The 19,056-nt window shown below is 63.8% G+C and overlaps 2 protein-coding genes across 3 annotated transcripts; one reads left to right on the plus strand and one right to left on the minus strand.

Annotated features, from left to right (window-relative positions):
- The first annotated feature begins 243 nt into the window (after nt 1–243).
- On the plus strand, nt 244–6,839 carry Plppr3 (phospholipid phosphatase related 3). The gene is made up of 7 exons (XM_027952389.2): nt 244–519; nt 4,222–4,407; nt 4,485–4,626; nt 4,718–4,913; nt 4,991–5,048; nt 5,114–5,287; nt 5,496–6,839. Exons 1-7 carry the CDS (start codon nt 445–447, stop codon nt 6,837–6,839), a joined length of 2,175 nt encoding a protein of 724 aa, XP_027808190.2. The 5' UTR covers nt 244–444.
- A 300-nt stretch (nt 6,840–7,139) lies between these two features.
- Nucleotides 7,140–17,848, minus strand: Ptbp1 (polypyrimidine tract binding protein 1). 2 transcript variants are annotated; one of them, XM_027952391.2, is made up of 14 exons: nt 17,733–17,848; nt 16,519–16,549; nt 13,517–13,592; nt 12,793–13,112; nt 12,536–12,706; nt 12,352–12,462; nt 12,112–12,286; nt 11,834–11,911; nt 10,971–11,119; nt 9,843–9,876; nt 9,366–9,458; nt 9,062–9,278; nt 8,773–8,850; nt 7,140–8,689 (listed from the first exon to the last, which is right to left on the minus strand). In XM_027952391.2, exons 1-14 carry the CDS (start codon nt 17,738–17,740, stop codon nt 8,557–8,559), a joined length of 1,674 nt encoding a protein of 557 aa, XP_027808192.1. In that variant the 5' UTR covers nt 17,741–17,848; the 3' UTR covers nt 7,140–8,556. The 2 variants fall into 2 exon arrangements, with proteins under 2 accessions (XP_027808192.1, XP_027808193.1); XM_027952392.2 differs by lacking the exon at nt 11,834–11,911.
- Between the last annotated feature and the right edge of the window lie 1,208 nt (nt 17,849–19,056).

Below are 19,056 nucleotides of genomic sequence, written 5' to 3' on the forward strand. Positions count from 1 at the left end.
GCGGGTCTCCGCGGGACCCTCCCTCCGGCCCCGCCCCCGCGGGGAGGGGCCGCGCTTTGTGCTCGCGACGCCGCCGCCCCTGCCGCCGCCAGCTCCGCCGCTCGGCGCCTGCCCCAGGTGAGGGGGCTGCGGACGCGGGCGGACCCCACCCCGCCGCGCCCGCGACCCCAAGCCCGGGCTGCGCCGCCCTGGCGAGAGGAGCAGCCCCCGGCCTCCTGGCTGGCTCCTTGGACCGCGCTCCCGGGGCAGGGCGCCCAGAAGCCTGACTGCGAAGCCGGGCCGGGGTCGCCCTCGGCTCCAGCCTGTTTCCCTGGGCCCTTCCTGCGCACCCTTGCCCGACCCTTCCCCGCTGGCCACCGGCTACCCCCAGGGATCAGTCTGCACGCCTCCCCTCTAGTGTGGCTTTGTTCCTCTCCGACCTCGGCCTACGGTGCCCGCGACACCATGATCACCGCCAAGGAGAAGAAGAGAACCCCCAAGGACAGCATGACGCTTCTGCCCTGTTTCTACTTCGTGGAGGTGCGTGGGGGTCGCGCTGGTGAGGCCGCAGTTCCGCCTACCTTCCGTGACCCCAGTCTGGGAGGCAGGAGTGGGCCCTGCTGCCACTGGCCGCCTTGGGCGGGGCAGACCAGGGAATCTGGGGCTGGGTGGGACCTGGGAAGTGGGTCGGAAGAGATGGGCTCTGCAGGTCGAGTAGGAGTTCTAGAGGCACCCAGGGGACAGTGAGGGCACGTGCTGGGAGGTGGGACCTTTAGTCAGGGGTGCAGGTCAGTAGCTGGCCTGGAGGGGCTGGTGGCTGGGAGGCCAGAGGAGGTGGGGCTGGAGCCTGAGGTCGGAGTTCAAGCCCTCCCTTGCTAATCATTTGGCAGGTGCAGCACCCCTGTCTCAGGCGGGAGCCCCCCCACTTCTAGAGTGGCGTGGGTGGGAATTATCTACAAAGGCGCCCAGCCCTAGGAAGGGTCTGGCGGAGGGGTCTCCCAGGCGCCCTGCGGGGCACGGCTTCCGTGTTGTAGAATATCTGCTTGTCTGTCTGTCTGTCTGTCTTTTTTTTGGTACCAGGGACTGAACTCAGGGGCACTCAACCGCTGAGCCACATCCCAGCCCTTTTTTGTATTTTACTTAGGGACAGGGCCTCACTGAGGTGTGTAGCGCCTCGTTTTTGCTGAGGCTGGCTTTGAACTCGCAATCCTCCCGCCTCAGCCTCGCAAGCCGCGGGCGTGATAGGTGTGCGCCACGGCGCGTGGCTGTGCTGCTTGTTGAAGATGAGGTTGGTGGAGTGGGGCCCAGTGGCAGAGCACCTAGGTGGCTAGCATGTGTGAGGCCGAGGTTCAGCACCACACAAAGATAAATAAATAAGTATTGTGTCTGTCCATGACTGAAAAACACAAACGGAAGACTGGTGGGTGGACTGCAGCAGGTCGGGGCTGCCTCCTTTCGTTTCTAACCTCTGGAAGTTGCCTTCAGACCTGGTTTACCCTCATTTCACCCTCCCTCTTACTCACCTGCAGTGCTGGGATAGAGCCAGGACGTCCTGACACAGGCAGGCCCACCACCGAGCTGCACCCCAGCCCTGGTGTTTTATTTTGAGCCAGGGTCTCACCCAGGCTGGCCCCGACCTCTGGAGCTGTTGAGGGCCAGGCGATGTCCCTTCTTCCTTTTTGTCTCAGCAGCACATTGGCAGGACACCTTTGATGGCAGCAGCCCCTCCTCTGGGCTACTGTGTGCTTTTTTATTTATTTATTTTAATATGGTGCTGAGGCTCGAACCCAGGGCCTCGAACGTGCTAGGCAAGTGCTCTCCCACTGAGCCACAGCCCCGGGGCCACTGTGTTCTTAGGTGCTGTGATGTTCAGCTGAGGGTCACCCGAGTGAGTGAGGGGTGGGTGGAGGGGATTAGGAGGCTTTTGCAGACTTTCCAGGGTGGTGGGCTCTTTTGTGGGACCCTACATGGCCCCATGGAGCCAGGCCATGCCCCACCAACTGCTGCACCCACCTATGGCCCAGCTGGGATTCTGCCTCCATCATGACCTGGTTTCCCTTCCCCTAATTAGAGCTCATATCAGATCTGGCCTCTCCCCAGCCCCAGGTCCTGCTGTGGCTCCCAGGTGCCCAGAGGGTTCCTCCCCAGAGTCTGGGCCACCTCCCCATACCCTGCTTGCCCTCTGTCAGCATGCTGGTGAGCAGGGCGTTGAAGTCAACTTGCCCGAGACGCCCAGCATCACGGGTGGGATCCACAGAGAACTTTAAAGCAGCCCTTTTATTTTTGCAGCCTCAGGACTTGATCAGGGCCTCTCACGCGTCAGGCGAGCACTCTTCTTCCTGAGCTACAGCCCAGGCCTTGCTGAGGGCTGAGAGCTCGCTGGCTGCAGCCAGCCTGGCGGAGAGTGGTGACAAGAGACAAGGCAGGCCTCGCAGGGCCCGGCCAAGCACCAGGCGCTTTTCACCCACTCAGACGGGGGAGACCAGGTGCCAGCCCAGGAAGAGGCTGTGCCTGCCTCCTGCTGGGCCTTACCTGCAGGCAGAGGTGTTCAGGGATGCCCCTTGGACAGGAGCCCAGCTCCTCAACACAGTGTCCCCTAGGACCTTCAATTTCAGTTTGGCCCTGACCTTGGGCCTGGGAGTCTGTCTGCAGGTTGGAGTAAGGGCCAAGGCCACAGGTGGGCTTCACCAGGTGGCCAGGCCCCTGAGACACATGCTCTGTCCCCTGGGGGGGAGACTTGTGAGCCCGGCCTAGGCTGCTGCTGCCTGCACCTATGACTGTCGGCCCTGCAGGGGGCGAACGAGCGGGCCCTGCCCTGTCCTCCTGCCCCTGGTCTCCAGGAGACCTGCTGCCCCATGGCTCTGGGCCTGGCTGTCCCGGCCTGGCCACCTGCCCTCTGCAGAGGGTGGAGAGAGCGACAGGAATACCTTGTGCTTCCTACGTGGGTTACATGCTGGGCTGTGGGGACAGCAGAAGCTGGACAGCCACTCCATGCATCCTCTGGAGGCCATTCTTGGGGCTGTGTGGTGTAGGTGGCTCCTGGGGGAGGGGCCTGAGAGAATGAGGCAGACAGGGCCGTCCAGGGAGGCCGTCCAGGGAGGCCGTCCAGGGAGGCCGTCCAGGGAGGCCGTCCAGGGAGGCCGTCCAGGGAGGCCTGGCAAGATGGCGTGTCTAAGGGAAGCGCTTCCCAGGTGGGGGCAGGAGTGTCTGAGATTCCTGTGCTGAGAAAACAGGCCGGCCATAGGAACGGACAGTGGGTGGATGGACGGGTGGGCGTGTGGGTGGTGGGTGTGGGTGGTGGATGGACAGGTGGGCGTGTAGGTGGTGGGCGTGTGGGTGGATGGTGGACGGGTGGTCATGTGGGTGGATGGACAGGTGGGCGTGTGGGTGGTGGGTGTGGGTGGTGGATGGACAGGTGGGTGTGTGGGTGGTGGATGGTGGACGTATGGATGTGTGGGTGGATGGACAGGTGGGCGTGTAGGTGGTGGATGGTGGCCAGGTGGGCGTGTGGGTGGATGGACAGGTGGGGGGTGGGTGGTGGGTGGTGGCCGGGTGGGCGTGTGGGTGGATGGGCAGGTGGAGGGTGGGTGGTGGATGGACAGGTGGTCATGTGGGTGGTGGATGGTGGCCGGGTGGGCGTGTGGGTGGATGGGCAGGTGGAGGGTGGGTGGTGGATGGACAGGTGGTCATGTGGGTGGTGGATGGTGGCCGGGTGGGCGTGTGGGTGGATGGACAGGTGGAGGGTGGGTGGGTGTGGGTGGTGGATGGTGGATGTATGGGCGTGTGGGTGGATGGGCAGGTGGAGGGTGGGTGGTGGATGGACAGGTGGTCATGTGGGTGGTGGATGGTGGCCGGGTGGGCGTGTGGGTGGATGGGCAGGTGGAGGGTGGGTGGTGGATGGACAGGTGGTCATGTGGGTGGTGGATGGTGGCCGGGTGGGCGTGTGGGTGGATGGACAGGTGGAGGGTGGGTGGGTGTGGATGGTGGATGTATGGGCGTGTGGGTGGATGGGCAGGTGGGCGTGTGGGTGGTGGGTGTGGGTGGTGGGTGGTGGCCGGGTGGGCGTGTGGGTGGTGTGTGGGTGGTGGACGTGTGGGTGGATGGGCAGGTGGAGGGAGGGTGGGTGGCAATGGAGAGACCTGGCTCGAGGACCTGGTTTCTGGGTGCTGGGATGACAGGCCAGCTGGACGAGGGTGGTCGTGGGCTGGACAGGTGGACAGTGAGCTGCCGGGTCTGCCGCAGCTTCCCATTGTGGCGTCCTCCATTGTGTCGCTGTACTTCCTGGAGCTGACCGACCTCTTCAGGCCCGCGCAGGTGGGCTTCCAGTGCTATGACCGCGCGCTGTCCATGCCCTACGTGGAGACCAGCGAGGAGCTCATCCCCCTGCTCATGCTGCTGAGCCTGGCCTTTGCGGCCCCAGCCGCCTCGGTGAGCGCTGGGGCTGGCCGTGGGGACGTGGGGCGCGGCCCCAGCCCCAGCCCGCCTGACCGCTCCCTGTCGGGCAGATCATGGTCGGCGAGGGGCTGCTCTACTGCCTTCAGGCCCGGCTGTGGGGCCGCGGCGGGGCCGATGGCGGGGCCGAGGGCAGCATCAGCGCGGGCGGCTGCAACTTCAACTCCTTCCTGCGGCGCACCGTGCGGTTCGTGGGTGAGTGCTGGCATCTCCCCTGCTGCCCGGAGGGCCCATCCAGCGGGGCAGTTGTGCCTGCGGTCCCGGCCCTGACCCCCTGACCCCGCAGGCGTCCACGTGTTCGGCCTGTGTGCCACAGCTCTGGTGACCGACATCATCCAGCTGGCCACTGGCTACCATGCACCCTTCTTCCTGACCGTCTGCAAGCCCAACTACACTCTACTGGGCACGTCCTGCGAGGCCAACCCCTACATTACGCAGGACATCTGCTCTGGCCACGATGCCCACGCCATCCTGTCGGCACGGTGAGCCACCACCCTCCACCACCACCCCCCCGCGCCCCTGTGGGGACCCCGCGGGGGCTCACGGGTCGCTCTTGCAGGAAGACCTTCCCGTCCCAGCACGCCACGCTGTCTGCCTTCGCCGCCGTCTACGTGTCGGTGAGTGCTCCCCAGCCCCCGCGGCCCCCGGGCACGGGCCAGGCCTGACCCTGCCCACCCCCTAGATGTACTTCAACTCCGTCATCTCGGACGCCACGAAGCTGCTCAAGCCCGTCCTGGTGTTCGCCTTCGCCATGGCCGCTGGCGTCTGCGGGCTCACCCAGATCACCCAGCACCGCAGCCACGCGGTGGATGTCTACGCGGGCTTCCTCATCGGGGCGGGCATCGCTGCCTACCTGGTGAGCTGCCGCGGAGCTGGAGGGCCGGCCCTGCGAGGGGGGAGGAGCACGTCCTGCCAGGGGGAGGCTGCCCCTGTCTGTCCTGGGGTCCTGGGGACGACCTGCAGAGGGACTAGGACCTGCATCCCTGGGTCCCTGGTGCCCAGGCAGGTGGGGCACCGGCCAGGCCGTCACTGGCAGGAGGCTCACGCTCCCTGTGTCCTCCCAGGCCTGCCACGCGGTGGGCAACTTCCAGGCCCCACCCGCTGAGAAACCCGCGGCTCCCCCACCCGCCAAGGACGCGTTGCGGGCCCTGACCCAGCGGGGCCACGACTCAGTTTACCAGCAGAATAAGTCTGTGAGCACAGATGAGCTGGGCCCGCCAGGGCGTCTGGAGGGCGTGCCGCGTCCTGTGGCCCGAGAGAAGACCTCACTGGGCAGCCTGAAGAGGGCCAGCGTGGATGTGGACCTGCTGGCCCCCCGCAGCCCCATGGGCAAGGAGCATTTGGTGACCTTTAGCAACACGCTGCCCCGAGTCAGCACACCCTCGCTGGACGACCCTGCCCGCCGCCACATGACCATCCACGTGCCGCTGGACGCCTCACGCTCCAAGCAGCTCATCAGTGAGTGGAAGCAGAAGTCCCTGGAGGGCCGTGGCCTGGGGCTGCCTGATGAGGCCAGCCCTGCGCACCTGCGTGCGCCCGCAGAGCCCATGGCAGAGGAGGAGGAGGACGAGGAGGAGGAGGAGGACGAGGAGGACGAGGACGAGGAGGGGGAGGAGGAGGGCCCCATCCCACCCTCACTCTACCCCACTGTGCAGGCGCGGCCAGGGCTGGGGCCACGTGTCCTGCTCCCGCCACGGTCGGGGCCTCAGCCGCTGGTGCACATCCCTGAGGAGGGCGCGGGCCTGTCCCCCAAGAGCAGCGCTGCCGTGCGTGCCAAGTGGCTCATGATGGCCGAGAAGGGCGGGGCCCCCGTGGCCCCCTCGCAGCCCCGCGTGGCCAACCCCCCTCGGCTGCTGCAGGTCATTGCCATGTCCAAGGCCCCGGGTGGGCCGGGACCCAAGGCAGCAGAGACAGCCTCGTCCTCCAGCGCCAGCTCTGACTCCTCGCAGTACCGCTCGCCCTCGGACCGCGACTCGGCCAGCATTGTCACCATCGATGCGCACGCACCCCACCACCCTGTGGTCCACCTGTCGGCGGGTAACGCGCCCTGGGAGTGGAAGGCAGCGGGAGGTGGGCCCCGGGGGACGGAGGGTGAGGCGGGGTATGAGCTGGGGGACCTGGCGCGTGGCTTCCGCGTGGGGTCCAAGCCACCAGGCGTGTCCCCCGGCTCATCAGTCAGCGACGTGGACCAAGAGGAGCCACGCTTTGGGGCCGTGGCCACTGTCAACCTGGCCACGGGAGAGGGGCTGCCCCCACAGGGCGCAGCAGACGGAGTGCTGGGGCCAGCCAGCCGCGAGTCCACACTGCGGCGGCAGGGCGGCGGCCTGGTGCTGGGCGAGCGGGAGGCCGGCGAGGCAGAGGCCGAGAGCTATTTCCGGAGGATGCAGGCCCGCAGGCTCCAGGACTGAGGCAGAGGCCACCTAAGGCCAGGATGGGTGGGAGGCTGGGATCTGGGATCTGGGATCTGGGTGGACGGAGGGGCGGGGGGCATCTCATGACCACATCAATAAAGAAGGCGATGGCTGACATCAGGTCCCGAGTCGTCTGGTCTGTGCGGGCCCGAGGCCAGTGGGCAGCACCTCTGAGCAGGAGGGACGTGGGTCTCAGCCCCCAGCCCAGGGAAGAGGAGGGAAGCAGGTGGCTGGATTCAGAGAGGAGACAGCAGCAAAAGACAAAACAGGCCCCAAAAAAGAGGGAGATCAGAAGCGCAGGGTAGAGAAGAGATTTATTCACGTCCAGTACAGACCCGCCAGCTGCCTTCCACAGCCTGACAGCAAAGAAGAGGCCTACAGGAAGGCAGGTGTTATAAAACGGCTTTAATCGAGTTCTCTCATGACAAGCCCGGGACGGGCAATGGAATGTGCTCGTGGCCACTGCGCTCCACGTACAATACTGAGCCTGCGGTCGCTGTTATCAAAATACACATCACCGTAAAAACCCGACGCGCCCTCCACGTCTCTACAGGTATAAAAAACCATAAATATTTACACCCTTGTCACACTATGAAACCGGGGGTCCGAGGAGACCGGCCCTGCTGCTGGCGCAGTGGGACCAAGGCGTCCCCCAGGGTAGGGTGGGGGTGGTCAGGACCTGGAGGTCCACCGCCTGGAGTCCCAGCGTCAGAGCAGACAGGAACAAAAACACGACTTTGGTCCAGAATTTGAAGGAAAAGGGGAAAAACAACAAACCCTGAAAGTTCTAGAGCTGGTCTTCCTAGGCAGATCTGGGGGCTGAGTAAGGCCACTGAGGCGGGCGGTGCACGGCTGGGCCCTGCCGGAGGCTGGGTCCTGCCTGTGACTGAATTGATTACAAAGAATAAAATAGAAAGTACAGCATACAAAGTAATACCAAAGAGAAAGCTCACACTCATACCACTGGATCCTCTTGCTATAAAAAGGTACTTAAAACTATTTCTTTTGCATATAAATGAAAAAAGATTAGGATATTTGGTCAACTGGAAATATTGCTAGGCACAGATGTCTGCAACCACATCAGAATATGATACAAAGATTATAACAAAAGGCTAAAAGCTCAAGGAGGCTGGGTTGGTGCCCTCTGGGCCTGGCCGGGCGAGGGGGATCTGGGTGGCTGGAGGACATGGGGAGAATCATGTCACTTGATTACATTGGGGGGGGGGGGGGGTGCCAGCCAGCCCTGCTGGCACCTTGGTCTCCACTCCCTCCCCCAGCACTGGGCACATGATCCGTGGGAGCAGGAGGCCGCTTTGCGTTTGCCTGGAGCAGATCCCGGCCCCGGGTCCCTGGGTCCCCTTGGGTGGGCGTGCGGCTGCAAGGCAGGCAGGTTTAAGGCACGAGGAAGCCACGTCGTGGTGGGGGCGCCCCCCGTGGGCCGCACGCCCAGCACGCCCTGCAAGGCAGGGCGCAGGGTCTGGCCTGGCCTGGCCCCGGGCAGGTGGGGGACCCCTGCCGCAGTCCCCGAGCGCCCGAGCCGTCAGTCACCGCAAGGTCAGCAAGGTGAGCTAGATTTAATTTTTTTAAAAACAGGTAAACTGATTTCTCTTTAAAAAAATAAAATCTCTGGTCTGTTAAGGTCACTTCAGCTGCTTCTTAAAGTGGCTTCTCTGGAATGACGGGAGCGGCTCCGGAGCCCGGCCGGGGGCTGGGCCTAGATGGTGGACTTGGAGAAGGAGACTCGCAGGTGGTGGTTCTCGCCCAGGTCATGGTTGTGCAAGTCGATGAGCGCCTGCACCGCCTCCTCCACGGAGCCCATCTGGATCAGCGCCATCTTGCGGTCCTTCCTACAGCACAGCAGGCCAGCTGGTGGGCACGGGGCGGTGGGTATGGTGGGGAGGGGAGGCAGGGTGGGGAAGCCCCGACTCACTGGAAGAATTTGAAGCCCTTGACCACGCCCCCGTTGCTGGAGAACAGGACCTTGAGGTCTTCCTCCGTGATGGAAGGCCTGTGGGGAGGAGGGGTGTGAGCAGGCACCTGCAGGGACCTCCTGCATCAGGGGCCAGGGCCCATGGGACCCCCCAGAGATCAAGGGGAGAAGTGATGACCACGGGGCCGGAAATGGCCTTGAGAAGACCAAGAGGCTCGCGTCCCACGCCTGCACTTGGAGGGGCTGCTGAGGCAGGATGGGGGCCTCCCTGCGGGGTGCCTGGACTCACGGGATGTTGGAGAGGTGCAGGGTGGCGGAGGGCGGGAAGATGTTCTGGAAGTTCTTGGAGCCGGGCTTCTTGAAGCGGTGCAGAGGGGAGTTGCCGTAGTCCTTGGTGAGGCCCTGGTCCTCCTGGCCCTCCCGCGGCAGCTGCACGTTCTGGTGCTTGGACAGCGTGATGCGGATGGGCTTCCCGTGCAGCTTGTGCCCGTTCAGGTGGCTCATGGCTGGGAACACAGGGGCACGTGACCAGGGGCCCCAGCAGGCACCCCCATCCCCCACCCTGTGCCTGCCCTGGGGCCTGGGCCTCTTACCCAGCTGGGCCTGGCTGCCATCTGCCATCTGCACCAGCGCATTCTCCTTCTTGTTGAACAAGATCTTCACCCGCTGCACGTCCCCATAGACGCCTTCGGGACCCAGGGACAAGGCCGTGAGCGCCGGGCCCCGCCCGCCCTCCAGCCCCTGTGCACCCCCTTAAGGCTTGCTCAGCCTGCTGGGGAGCCTGCGCCTAGCAGCCCAGGGCCCGCTAACAGGAGCGCCCACGTCCAGCCAGGTCCTAATGTCCGGGACAGGCCAGCTGTCAAGAAGGACCACGTTCGCATGCTACTGACACGCTTAACTCTTGGAGAAGCATGCAGGGCGGTAACCATGCGCGACTACGGGTGAGACGGTTGCAACCGGAAGCAAACCACGTAAGGAGGCAGAAGGCCAAACGCAAACTCAGGGCACATCTCAGGGCGTAAAACCATCAATTAAATGAAAACAAGGTAATAAAAGTGGGAATAACATACCGAAAAGAATAAAGAGGCTTTGGGGTGTGACTCTCTTTAGAGGACAGCAGAGCAAGGCAGCGAAGGGACAGGGGGAAGGGAGAGGTCAAAGGGGCGAGTTGCCATCGTCCACCACGAGGAAGACAGTCCCCGCAGGCGTGCAGGTTGATGGTGATGAGTTGCCAGGATGTTAATATTCAAGGGCGGGTTGTTTCCGGAGAGCAGGGTTTGAGAGGGGAGTTTGTTTTTATTTATTTATGTTTTGTTTGTTTCAAGCAACAACAGGAAGCAGAAGAACCGTGCAGTCAGTTGGCAAAGAAATTCCGGATCAGGGCAAGAAAAAAAATAGGGAAAGGGGAGAAAAGAAAAAAGTAGCAAAAAACACAGGTCAGTAAATACGTAAGGAAACCAGGCAGTGTCCCAGTCACTCGCGCACACGCAACGTTCCACCTGGGGAGACGGCAGGGAGAGGCCAGGCACAGGCTGTGCTGGGAGGTCTCTGCAGCCACAGGCAGCAGCGGCTGCTGGTCCACCCCCACGAGCCCTGGCTCAGGACCGCTGCAGGGACGTGGAGCGCGCGAGCAGGGACTGTGGGGACGCCAGCCCTGCCTGCCTGGAGCCCAGGAAGCCAACAGAAGCACCACAGACGAGGAGTGCTCTGAGATGCCGACTAGGTCCTGTCCACCAAGCTCACACCCTGAGCCCCGGGCATCTTGGCCCAGCCCCAGCCGTGTGGACACGTTCACACTGGCAGCTGAGGTCTGTGTGCAAGGCGTACGTGGCCAAGCACCCTGACCGCCGGCAGGCCCAGGGTCCCCTGCTGCACCTGCTGGGCGCACAGCTAGCCTAGCCTCCTCGATAAGTGACAGGAGATATTTCAACTCAGAGCGTCAAATTGAAAATGCAAATGGAGACGGCAGGGAAGACAGGAAACTCAGAGGACCCTGGGAAAGGCGGTAAGCAGGAGTGATGTCGCGACACACAGCAGACTCCAGCAGAGCGAGGCGGCCACGCAGAGCCTGAGGCCGCTGCTCGGGGCTCTGAGTTGGAGACTCAGGCCCCGCCCGCATGCAGCACGGCCACTGACCCTAGGGCCCAGCATACCCTGCTCACGCTCTGGGAGAAGCGGCCTGGGAGGGACCCACGTACCTCGGGGTTGAGGTTGCTGACCAGCAGGACGGAGTTCCCAGCCCCGGCAAGGCCTGGGATGGTGATGCGGCCTGCAGCAGCCGCGGCAGCTGCTGCTGATGGAATGGCCAATGGGGCCAGGGCTCCGTGCACGTTAGGGACAGACAGACCTGGAAGGGAAGAGGCAGTCAGGAAGTGAGCACAGGCCCTCCACCGGCCACCAATGGGGCACAGAGGCCCCCTCCTCATGCACAAGGAGCCACGGGAGGAGGCGCCAGGCTCGAGCCCTGTGAGGGGTGCCCGTGGGCTCCTCCGGGCGCCAGGTGCAGCCCCAGGGCCCCAGGCCCTGGGCCCTCTGCATGCGCCACAGCACGGAAGCCTGGGTCCGAAAACGCAGACATGGGCCTCGCAGGCAGGCCCGACAGGACACGGCGTGCGTGCAAGCCACGCCGTCCTCCATGCAGACGCAGCACGCACTGCTCGCACGCGGCCACGATGGCCGGAACGACGCACACGTGTGCCGGCCGCCGGCTCATGCTCCTCAGCGGAGGCCATCGCTTACCAGGCCACTCAACAACTACTAGGGACACATCCCTCCAGTTCGTCCTCGTCCTCGCCCGAGTGCTTGAAGGGAACCAGACCACAAGACTGACCGGTTAGAGGCTTTCGCCAACTCCAAGGCCCGACTCACGGGCTGCCGCCCTGCCCTGCCCTGCCTCTCCGCTGCCCTGTCGAGCCGCCTCTGCGGACGCGACTGCCCCTGCGGCTCCCTTCCCCTCTCCCCGGCACTCGCCAGGGACCAGCCGGCCACGCTGGCTGCCGTGGAAGCAGAGCTGCGTGGAAAGGGTGAGGCATGCAGTCGCTGGGGCGGCCGAGTTGAGTACCTGTGGCTGGAGGAATTGCAAAGGTGGGAGGGAACCCAGCTCCTGCATACGGAGAGGCTGAGATTATACCAGGTGCACCTAGAAACAAAGAGACACTAATCACTGCACCCACAACCTGCACCCGAGAGGGGCAAGAGCCTCGCGGGCAGGTCCGCTGCTCTGCAGGGCTGGCGTGCCAGCGGGAGCTGCTCCCGGGGGCCTGAGGGCGCTGACTGAGCTACACATCCCACCCAGCCTGTGGCCTGCGCGCGTTGTGCAGGGTCAGGACGGCGTCTCACCGAAGGCCGCAGCCATGGTCTGGTCCAGCGAGGGCTGGCTATCCCCAGAGGGCAGGTCTGGGCGCGTGTAGTCGCGGCTCTTGTCGTTGTTGTATTTGACGTTGAGGCTGGTGAGCTTGGAGAAGTCGATGCGCAGCGTGCAGCAGGCGTTGTAGATGTTCTGCCCGTCCAGTGACTGCAGGGAGAGGCGGGTCAGCCACGGCCGGGCCCCAGGGCGAGCCTCTCCAGGAGGCCACTCACCAGCTTGGCGTGCTGGGCGCTCACAGGGTCCGCGTACTGCAGCAATGCCTGGAACTGGTTGTTCTTGGTGAATGTGATGATCTTCAGGACTGTGCCAAACTTGGAGAAGATCTGCGAGGCAGGGCAGCATGAGCCTCTGCGCCCCAGGGAGGTGGCCCCCGGCCCCGGGCTCCTGCAGCCTCACCTGGTGCAGCACGTCCAGGGTCACAGGGTAGAAGAGGTTCTCCACGATGATCCTGAGCACGGGGCTCTGCCCAGCCATGGCCATCCCAGCATCCACAGCAGCGGCCGAGGCGGCCAAGGCCAGATTCCCCGACTGGACTGAGTTCACGGCCTGCAGGGCTGCCTGGGCCCGCTGTGGAGGCAGCACTGTGAGCCCCCTGGGGTCGGGCCCCCAGGATCACAGGCCCCGCCCCACCCCACCCTCCACAGACCGCATACCGCTTGGTTGGGGGAGCTGTCAGTCTTGAGCTCCTTGTGATTGGAGAACTGGATGTAGATGGGCTGGCCACGCAGCACGGGTGTCACCGAGGTGTAGTAGTTGACCATGGTGTTGGCCGCCTCCTCTGTGTTCATCTCAATGAAGGCCTGGTTTTTGCCCTTCAGCATCAGGAGGTTGGTGACTTTCCCAAAGGGCAACCCCAAGGAGATGACCTCGCCCTCTGTGACATCGCTGGGCAGCTTGCGGATATGGATCACTCGGGAGGGGACGCCCGCACTCCTGCTGTCACCTTTGAACTTCTTACTGTCATTTCCATTTGCTGAAAGGGGCGGGGGGTGGGGGGGGCTTGGGGTTGCAGCAGGAGTCTGTCCTCCCCTGAAGCCTCCTCCCTCTCTGGCCAAGGCAGAACTCCCAGGCCCTATCCTGGAGGGTCCCCCTCCTGCTCCCAGGGAAGCTGCGTGAACTGGAAGCTCGAGGTCAGGACTGCCAGGACCCAGTTTCATACACACATCTGCCTGTCTACCTCCAAGAGGAGCTGGCAGTCAAGCATGGCCTAGGAATTCTGTGCCACATCTGGCCTTGGATCTGCAGGGTGGACCCCAGGCCACAGGGAATGAACTTGGAAGGAGCAAGCTCCAGTCCGGCTAGGACAGGCACAGCACGACCTTAACCAGAGCCACCCCCAGCCAGCAGGCTGCGGAGGGCACTCTGAATGGGGGTTACCTGCGGAGGCGGAGTTGCTGCTCATGATAAAGGGTCCGTTAGTGACACACGCAGAGAAAAGCTCGTCAGATCCCCGCTGGAAAACAAGAACACCGGAGCTGCACTCCCTCAGAGACCCCGCCTCACACCACCCCAGCCCCACCCAAGAAGGCAGCTGCCCGAGCCTGTCTGCAACTCCCCCTGCACCAGGACGCCCAGGGCTCCCAGTGGGCAGGTATGTGGGCTGCAGGCTGGGGCAACCCCACTGGCACCCTCACCATGGGCCTGGGGCACATGCCAGCAGCCACAGGGAGGGGACAGACTGCACAGCCCCCCACACGTCTGCCCACGAGCACACAGCTGCCGCCCTGCAGCCAAAGACTGGCGGGCTGAGCTGCTGGCAGCTTCCGGGGAGACAAAGCTGAGCTGCCCACTGTGCTCCAGCCCCCAAGCCTGTCCTATTTTCCAGCTGCCTGAGGAAATCCGACCCTCGGCCTCAGCACACTTTTGCAGCAGTAGAGACACTGCCCCTTTATGCGTCAGGCAGGCAGTGCTACCCAGTGGCGGGCAGCGGGGTGACTGACCAACCCTCAGGAATCACTAGGAGACCGCTCTTGGGTTAGAAAAGCAGTTGTCTACCTGATGCGGGGCTCAGATTCAAAACGTGAAACTGGAGATGACCTGGAGACAGTCCTTAGATTGGTTACCCAGGAAACGAAATCAGGCCTGAGGACCCCGAAGACAACACTACCAGCAAACCCTGGCCCCGGCCCTTCTGTCTTTGAAGCTGGCCCACCACACTCTGGCCAGCCTGTGGTTATTTGGGGGCACTTTGGGTTGGAGAAGCGGATTGCTCCTCCTGCTCCACACAGGACTCATCTCTCCTCCTCCAGACTGCCTACAGAGCCACTGCTCTGAAGGAGACCAGCACCGACGCCCAGACAAGCACCAGGTCCTGGCCACTGCCCAGTGCCCCCAGGAGCTGTTCTGGAAGTGATCACCCTTCAGACACTCATGCCTCCTCACCAGGTCCACTGAGTAAGCAAATATGGAGACCAGGAAGAAACTACAGCCGTGAGAAGAGGCCAAGGCACAGGTACTGCCAACCCCGCCAGCACCAAGCATCATACAAAGGCAGCCACCAGGGGCCACCACTCAGACCTTCGGGCCCTGTGTCCACCAAGAAGGCCTACTGGTCCCCAAGGCAGCGTCAGGGCCAAAGAACAATGCAGAACCAAGCAGAGCTAAGGCCCAGGTTTGCGCGAATTAAGTGCAGATCAGGCAAACCCAGGCCCACCTGGGGCTTCAGCCTGACCAGTCCAGTAAGCAAAAGTGGAGTCACAAGAAGGCTCAGGAGGACTGGGTTGTGCCTGCTGAGTATCAGTGGCTACAGGGGGAGAAACAGAGTCAGAAAACAATGGAGTACCTGCTATGGGCAGGCACTCCTAAAATGTAAAGCTCCACCCATCCCCCCAGACACCCCCCAGGAAGTTACTCCCTGCCCACGGCACACCCTCCTGGAGGACTAGGGCCATGCTGGGGGCTTAAGGGACATCTTTCACCTGAGCTGCAGTAGTGGGCAGAGCTGCACTTCCTAGTAGTGGCCTCCTGGCTGAGCCCTAACGGTCTTCCCACAGGCAGGGCAGGCGCACCCACAACTGTCTGGGGCAGACAATTCCACGCCCACTGGGGCCACGGGCTCAGTCCGAGCAGCACTCCACACAACAGAGGCTTGGCCAGGCAGCCCAGGGTCTCCATGGAGGGCCTCTCCCAGCAAATGTGCCTTAGTCACGCACCAAGGGAAAAGCCCACGCTTGAGGAGGCTCAAGACCTCCTGTACCAGCACACCAGGCCCAGCCTTCACCAAGCACCTCCTGGGGCGTGCCTTTCCACTGGCCAGAGGCCTCACACCCCAGAGCCCTGCCTCTATCCTGTCCAGGTTGGCTTTGGTGCCATCAGGGAAACCAGATGCTCTTGAGCAGGAGTGGATGGTCCCCCAGGAAACCTCGAGCAGAGAGCCTCAGGCAGAAGGAGTTACTTCCAGCCAGACCATGCCCAAGTGAGCACTTCAGATGCCAAGCCCCACAGCTCTATCTGCAGACAGATCCAACATGTAGACAACAGCCCCCTAGGGAAAACTGAAGCCCAGTCCAGGAACACCAATCATTGCTTTGCAGCCACAGTAGCCTCTCCAGGAATGAGCCCCAAGGACAGGACCACTCCCAGCTTTCTGTCACACCAAACAGGCAAGTGACACAGCTGCTCTGCTTCACACACCAAAGACAGGCCGCTTCCTTCTTACAGAGCCCTGCAGCTCTGGTCCTGAGCAACACCTGACCTGCTAAACACCCGTCTGCCAGCTGGGCCAGGTGGCTCACACCTGCCATCCTGGCTATTTGGAGGCTGGGGCAAGAGGATCATGAGTTTGAGGCCAGCCTGGGCAGCTAAATGAGACCAAACACAACCAACCACCCAAAACTACTGCGTGTGAAGCATCAGTTCCTCCACTTCTTTCTGCGTCAGGACATACTGAGATGGTCTCAGGACAAAAATCACCTGATAACTGACAACAAGGCCCCTCCTGGATCACAACACCAACCCAGACATCCTGCCTCAACTAGGAGAACTCTGCGCACTGCACCTCACTCACTCCCACTGAAGAGCTCTGGACACATCAGACAGCTCCCCTCCACAGCACAGGGGCTTTTCTGAATTCGGAGACTGATTCCCAACAAAGAAGTACAGAGTCCTCAGAGTGTTTCACTGAAACACACAGAGCTGGGAGCCAGACAGTGCCAAACCATCAAACCTGCTGGCTGAGAACTCACACCATGGCCTACACCTTGACAATCTGATGTGGACAGGGGTCAAAAACTCCTGCCGGTAAACCCTACCAGCCGATCCAGCTTGTGAACCAGGAGGAGTCGCTTTAGAAACACAGCCCTCCACTCTAAGCCAGCAGGGGACAGGGCAAGCCCAGAGCTCGGCACAGTGCAACCAAGAAGAAAGTGAGCTGTGCCTACCTTCGTGCCAACTGCTATGTCTGGGACGATGCTGTGGAGAGAAAAGGAGAGATGTCAGCAAGATGTGCAGCCAGGGGCAGAGGCCAGCAGGGCCAGCCAGGAAGCTTGAAGGGGCTGGGAAGTGAGCGGTCCACTTACTCTCAACTTGAAAGGGGCCACCATTGTCCTTCAGCGCCCCTCCCTCCCAGCAGGACCCCAGGCCCCGCCTCTGGACGGTGCCCAGAGGTAGAGACAAAAGACACTCCCTCCAGAGCCGGGGCTGGCCTTTAAAGTTCAGGGCTGCTGTTTGCTTTCTGTAAAAATGGAAGCGCTGGGAGAGGCCGCAGGCTTCCGCCCCGGCGGGGGCAGGGGCCCCGCGGCGGCCGAGCGGCCGGTTCCAGTTAGCCAACTTAGCAGGCGAGCCCCAACACAATCCGAGTTACTCATCAACCTGCTCCGCGTGACCGGACTTTCTCCCTCGCCTCCACCACGGCCCGGAGCCGGCGCCCGCCCGCCCGCCCGCCCGGGCCCCCGCGAGCCGAGTCCCGCCGTCCGCCCCGGGAGGGAACCCCGGCCTCCCCACCAGGCTGAGCACCGAGGCCGGCTTCGACACGCTCCCCGCGACGCAGCAAGGCACCACTTCTCAGACGCGCCGGGAGCGCCGTGCAGCGGCCCGTCGGCAGCCGGCCCGCGAGGTTGAGACCCTGGCTACGCGCGCCCCCGGCCCCGGGACCCCGCCCGACCCGGGAGAGAGCCCGCGCGGCGGGAAAGGCGCGCGCCCCCGCCGAGGGCCGCGCACGCGCACCGGAGCCCAGGGTGCACGGGCGCACGCGCGCGCGGCGCCGGACGGGGCGTGCTAAGGGACTTCCGCGCGCCCGGAGACGGCGCATGCGCGCATGGGGGACGGGAAGCGAGTAGGGCCGCACGACGTCGTGGCGGATCGAACACGGCACACCGGGGCCGCGCGCGCGGAAGGGCGGGGAGAGGGCGCGGGGCAGCATGCGCTCAGAGCCCGGAGCGCAGAAGCCGGAAGTCCACCAAGAGGCGATCCGGAGACAGGCCTCGGAGCCAGGGCGCGGCCCATCCTTCCCCGCAGCCCAGGTCCCGCGCGTGCCACGCGGACCAGAGACCCCGCGCGCGCACCAGCCCGGGTGGCAGCGGAGAAAGTCCGGGTGGGGACGAAGGAAGGGCCGGAGCGCGAAGAGAATGGCGGGCGCTGGCGCGGCGCGACTTACCCGTCCATGGCACACAGAGCAGACCCGCAGGGGACGGAGTGGAGGCGCCGGAATAGCAGGAACCGACCCAACGGCTCCGAGTTATAGACTCACAAGATGGCGGAGACGCCCGCACACGTCCCCCGCGCGCGCTGCCCATTGGCTCCCGCCGCGGCCAGGGGCGGGGACAGTCCCGCTGGTCTCCGCTAGTGCCTCTCAATGGCCAGGAAGCCGCTCAGGGGGGTGGGGCTGAGAGAGGTAGCAGGCGGCTATTGGAGGAAATGGCCGTCCTTCAGGGAAGAAGGCGGAAACGACCTGTGAAGTAGGGATAGGGCGAGAAAGGGTGGGAGCACGTGATGGCTTTTGAGCCAATGGGCGGCCTGCCACCCGGCGTGTGGCTTTGCGGAAGAAGCCATCTTGAGAGTGGGTACGTGGCGTGTCAGGCGGCGAGAAGCGTGCTTGCCTCTGGCTGCTGCCATCTTTCAAACGGGCAGGGGCCGTACGCCCGCTGCGTGAGGGCAAGGGGAGGTGTGTCGCCATCTTGGAGTCGGGCAGGAAACCTGCAGTGCTCCATCTTGCCTGTGGGCACAGAGCCAAAACGTCGGATTCAAACCGAACCTTTGCTAGGGGACTGGCGCGGGGACCTTGGAACCTGCGGGCGCGGCGTGATCCTGGAGTCACCGCCGACTCTCCTCAGTTCGCCCCAAAGCAACCAAGTCCGACCGCGAGTGCAGGGGTGGGGAAACTGAGGCCTGGAAGCAGGGTGGGCAGCTGCAGCTGGGGAGACGGGCCCGGACGCACGCTCGGCCAGAGTGGAGTCCCGCCCTCCGGGCCCCCGCCCGGCGGAACGCCCAGAGTCAAGCCCGGGCCCCGCGGGAGCCCGCCTGCCCCGGCGCTGCTGCCCTGTTGCGGGCCTGGCCGCGGCCCAGCTGCCTGCGGGCCCGCTGCCAGAGGATTCCAGCCGGGATTAGCGGCGGCTGCCGATTTCCACGGAGGCCCCCCCGGCCGGCGGCCGGCCGGACCCCGGAATCGCTAATCAGGAACGTCCCGGTGGATTTAGGAGAAGCCGCGGTGCACGCCCGTGGATTTGCGCGCCCCGGGACGCCCGTCCGGGCCCTGGCTGGGGCCACCAGGGCCGGCTGCTCGTCTTTGTTCCCTGTGAGGCTGGTGCCAGGGCGGGCTCCACCCTCGCAGACAGGCCGGGGAGGGAGCCCAGGTGGCAGCCAACGTGGGTGGAGACCAAGCGCCATGCCCAGGTCTCAACCGTCAGAAGCGCATTGAAACCCACTTATGGCCCTCCCGGGGCTCCGTGTTGCTCACGATGCAAGCCGCCCCACCTTCAGCG

The sequence above is a fragment of the Marmota flaviventris genome, chromosome 1 (assembly GCF_047511675.1).
Source record: "Marmota flaviventris isolate mMarFla1 chromosome 1, mMarFla1.hap1, whole genome shotgun sequence".
In the NCBI taxonomy this organism is placed as follows: Eukaryota; Metazoa; Chordata; class Mammalia; order Rodentia; family Sciuridae; genus Marmota; species Marmota flaviventris.

Bases quoted from the DNA above. Each gene is read 5' to 3' on its own strand.
- Ptbp1 (XM_027952391.2), bottom strand. The intron at 13,593-16,518 runs GTAGGCACAGCT...CTTGTTTTCCAG, and splicing joins ACATAGCAGTTGGCACGAAG to CGGGGATCTGACGAGCTTTT. The intron at 9,877-10,970 runs GTACGTGGGTCC...TGTCCTCTAAAG, and splicing joins TCAGCAACCTCAACCCCGAG to AGAGTCACACCCCAAAGCCT.
- Plppr3 (XM_027952389.2), top strand. From the start codon at position 445: ATGATCACCGCCAAGGAGAAGAAGAGAACCCCCAAGGACAGCATGACG. The intron at 4,627-4,717 runs GTGAGTGCTGGC...CTGACCCCGCAG, and splicing joins GCGCACCGTGCGGTTCGTGG to GCGTCCACGTGTTCGGCCTG. The intron at 5,049-5,113 runs GTGAGTGCTCCC...CCCACCCCCTAG, and splicing joins TCGCCGCCGTCTACGTGTCG to ATGTACTTCAACTCCGTCAT.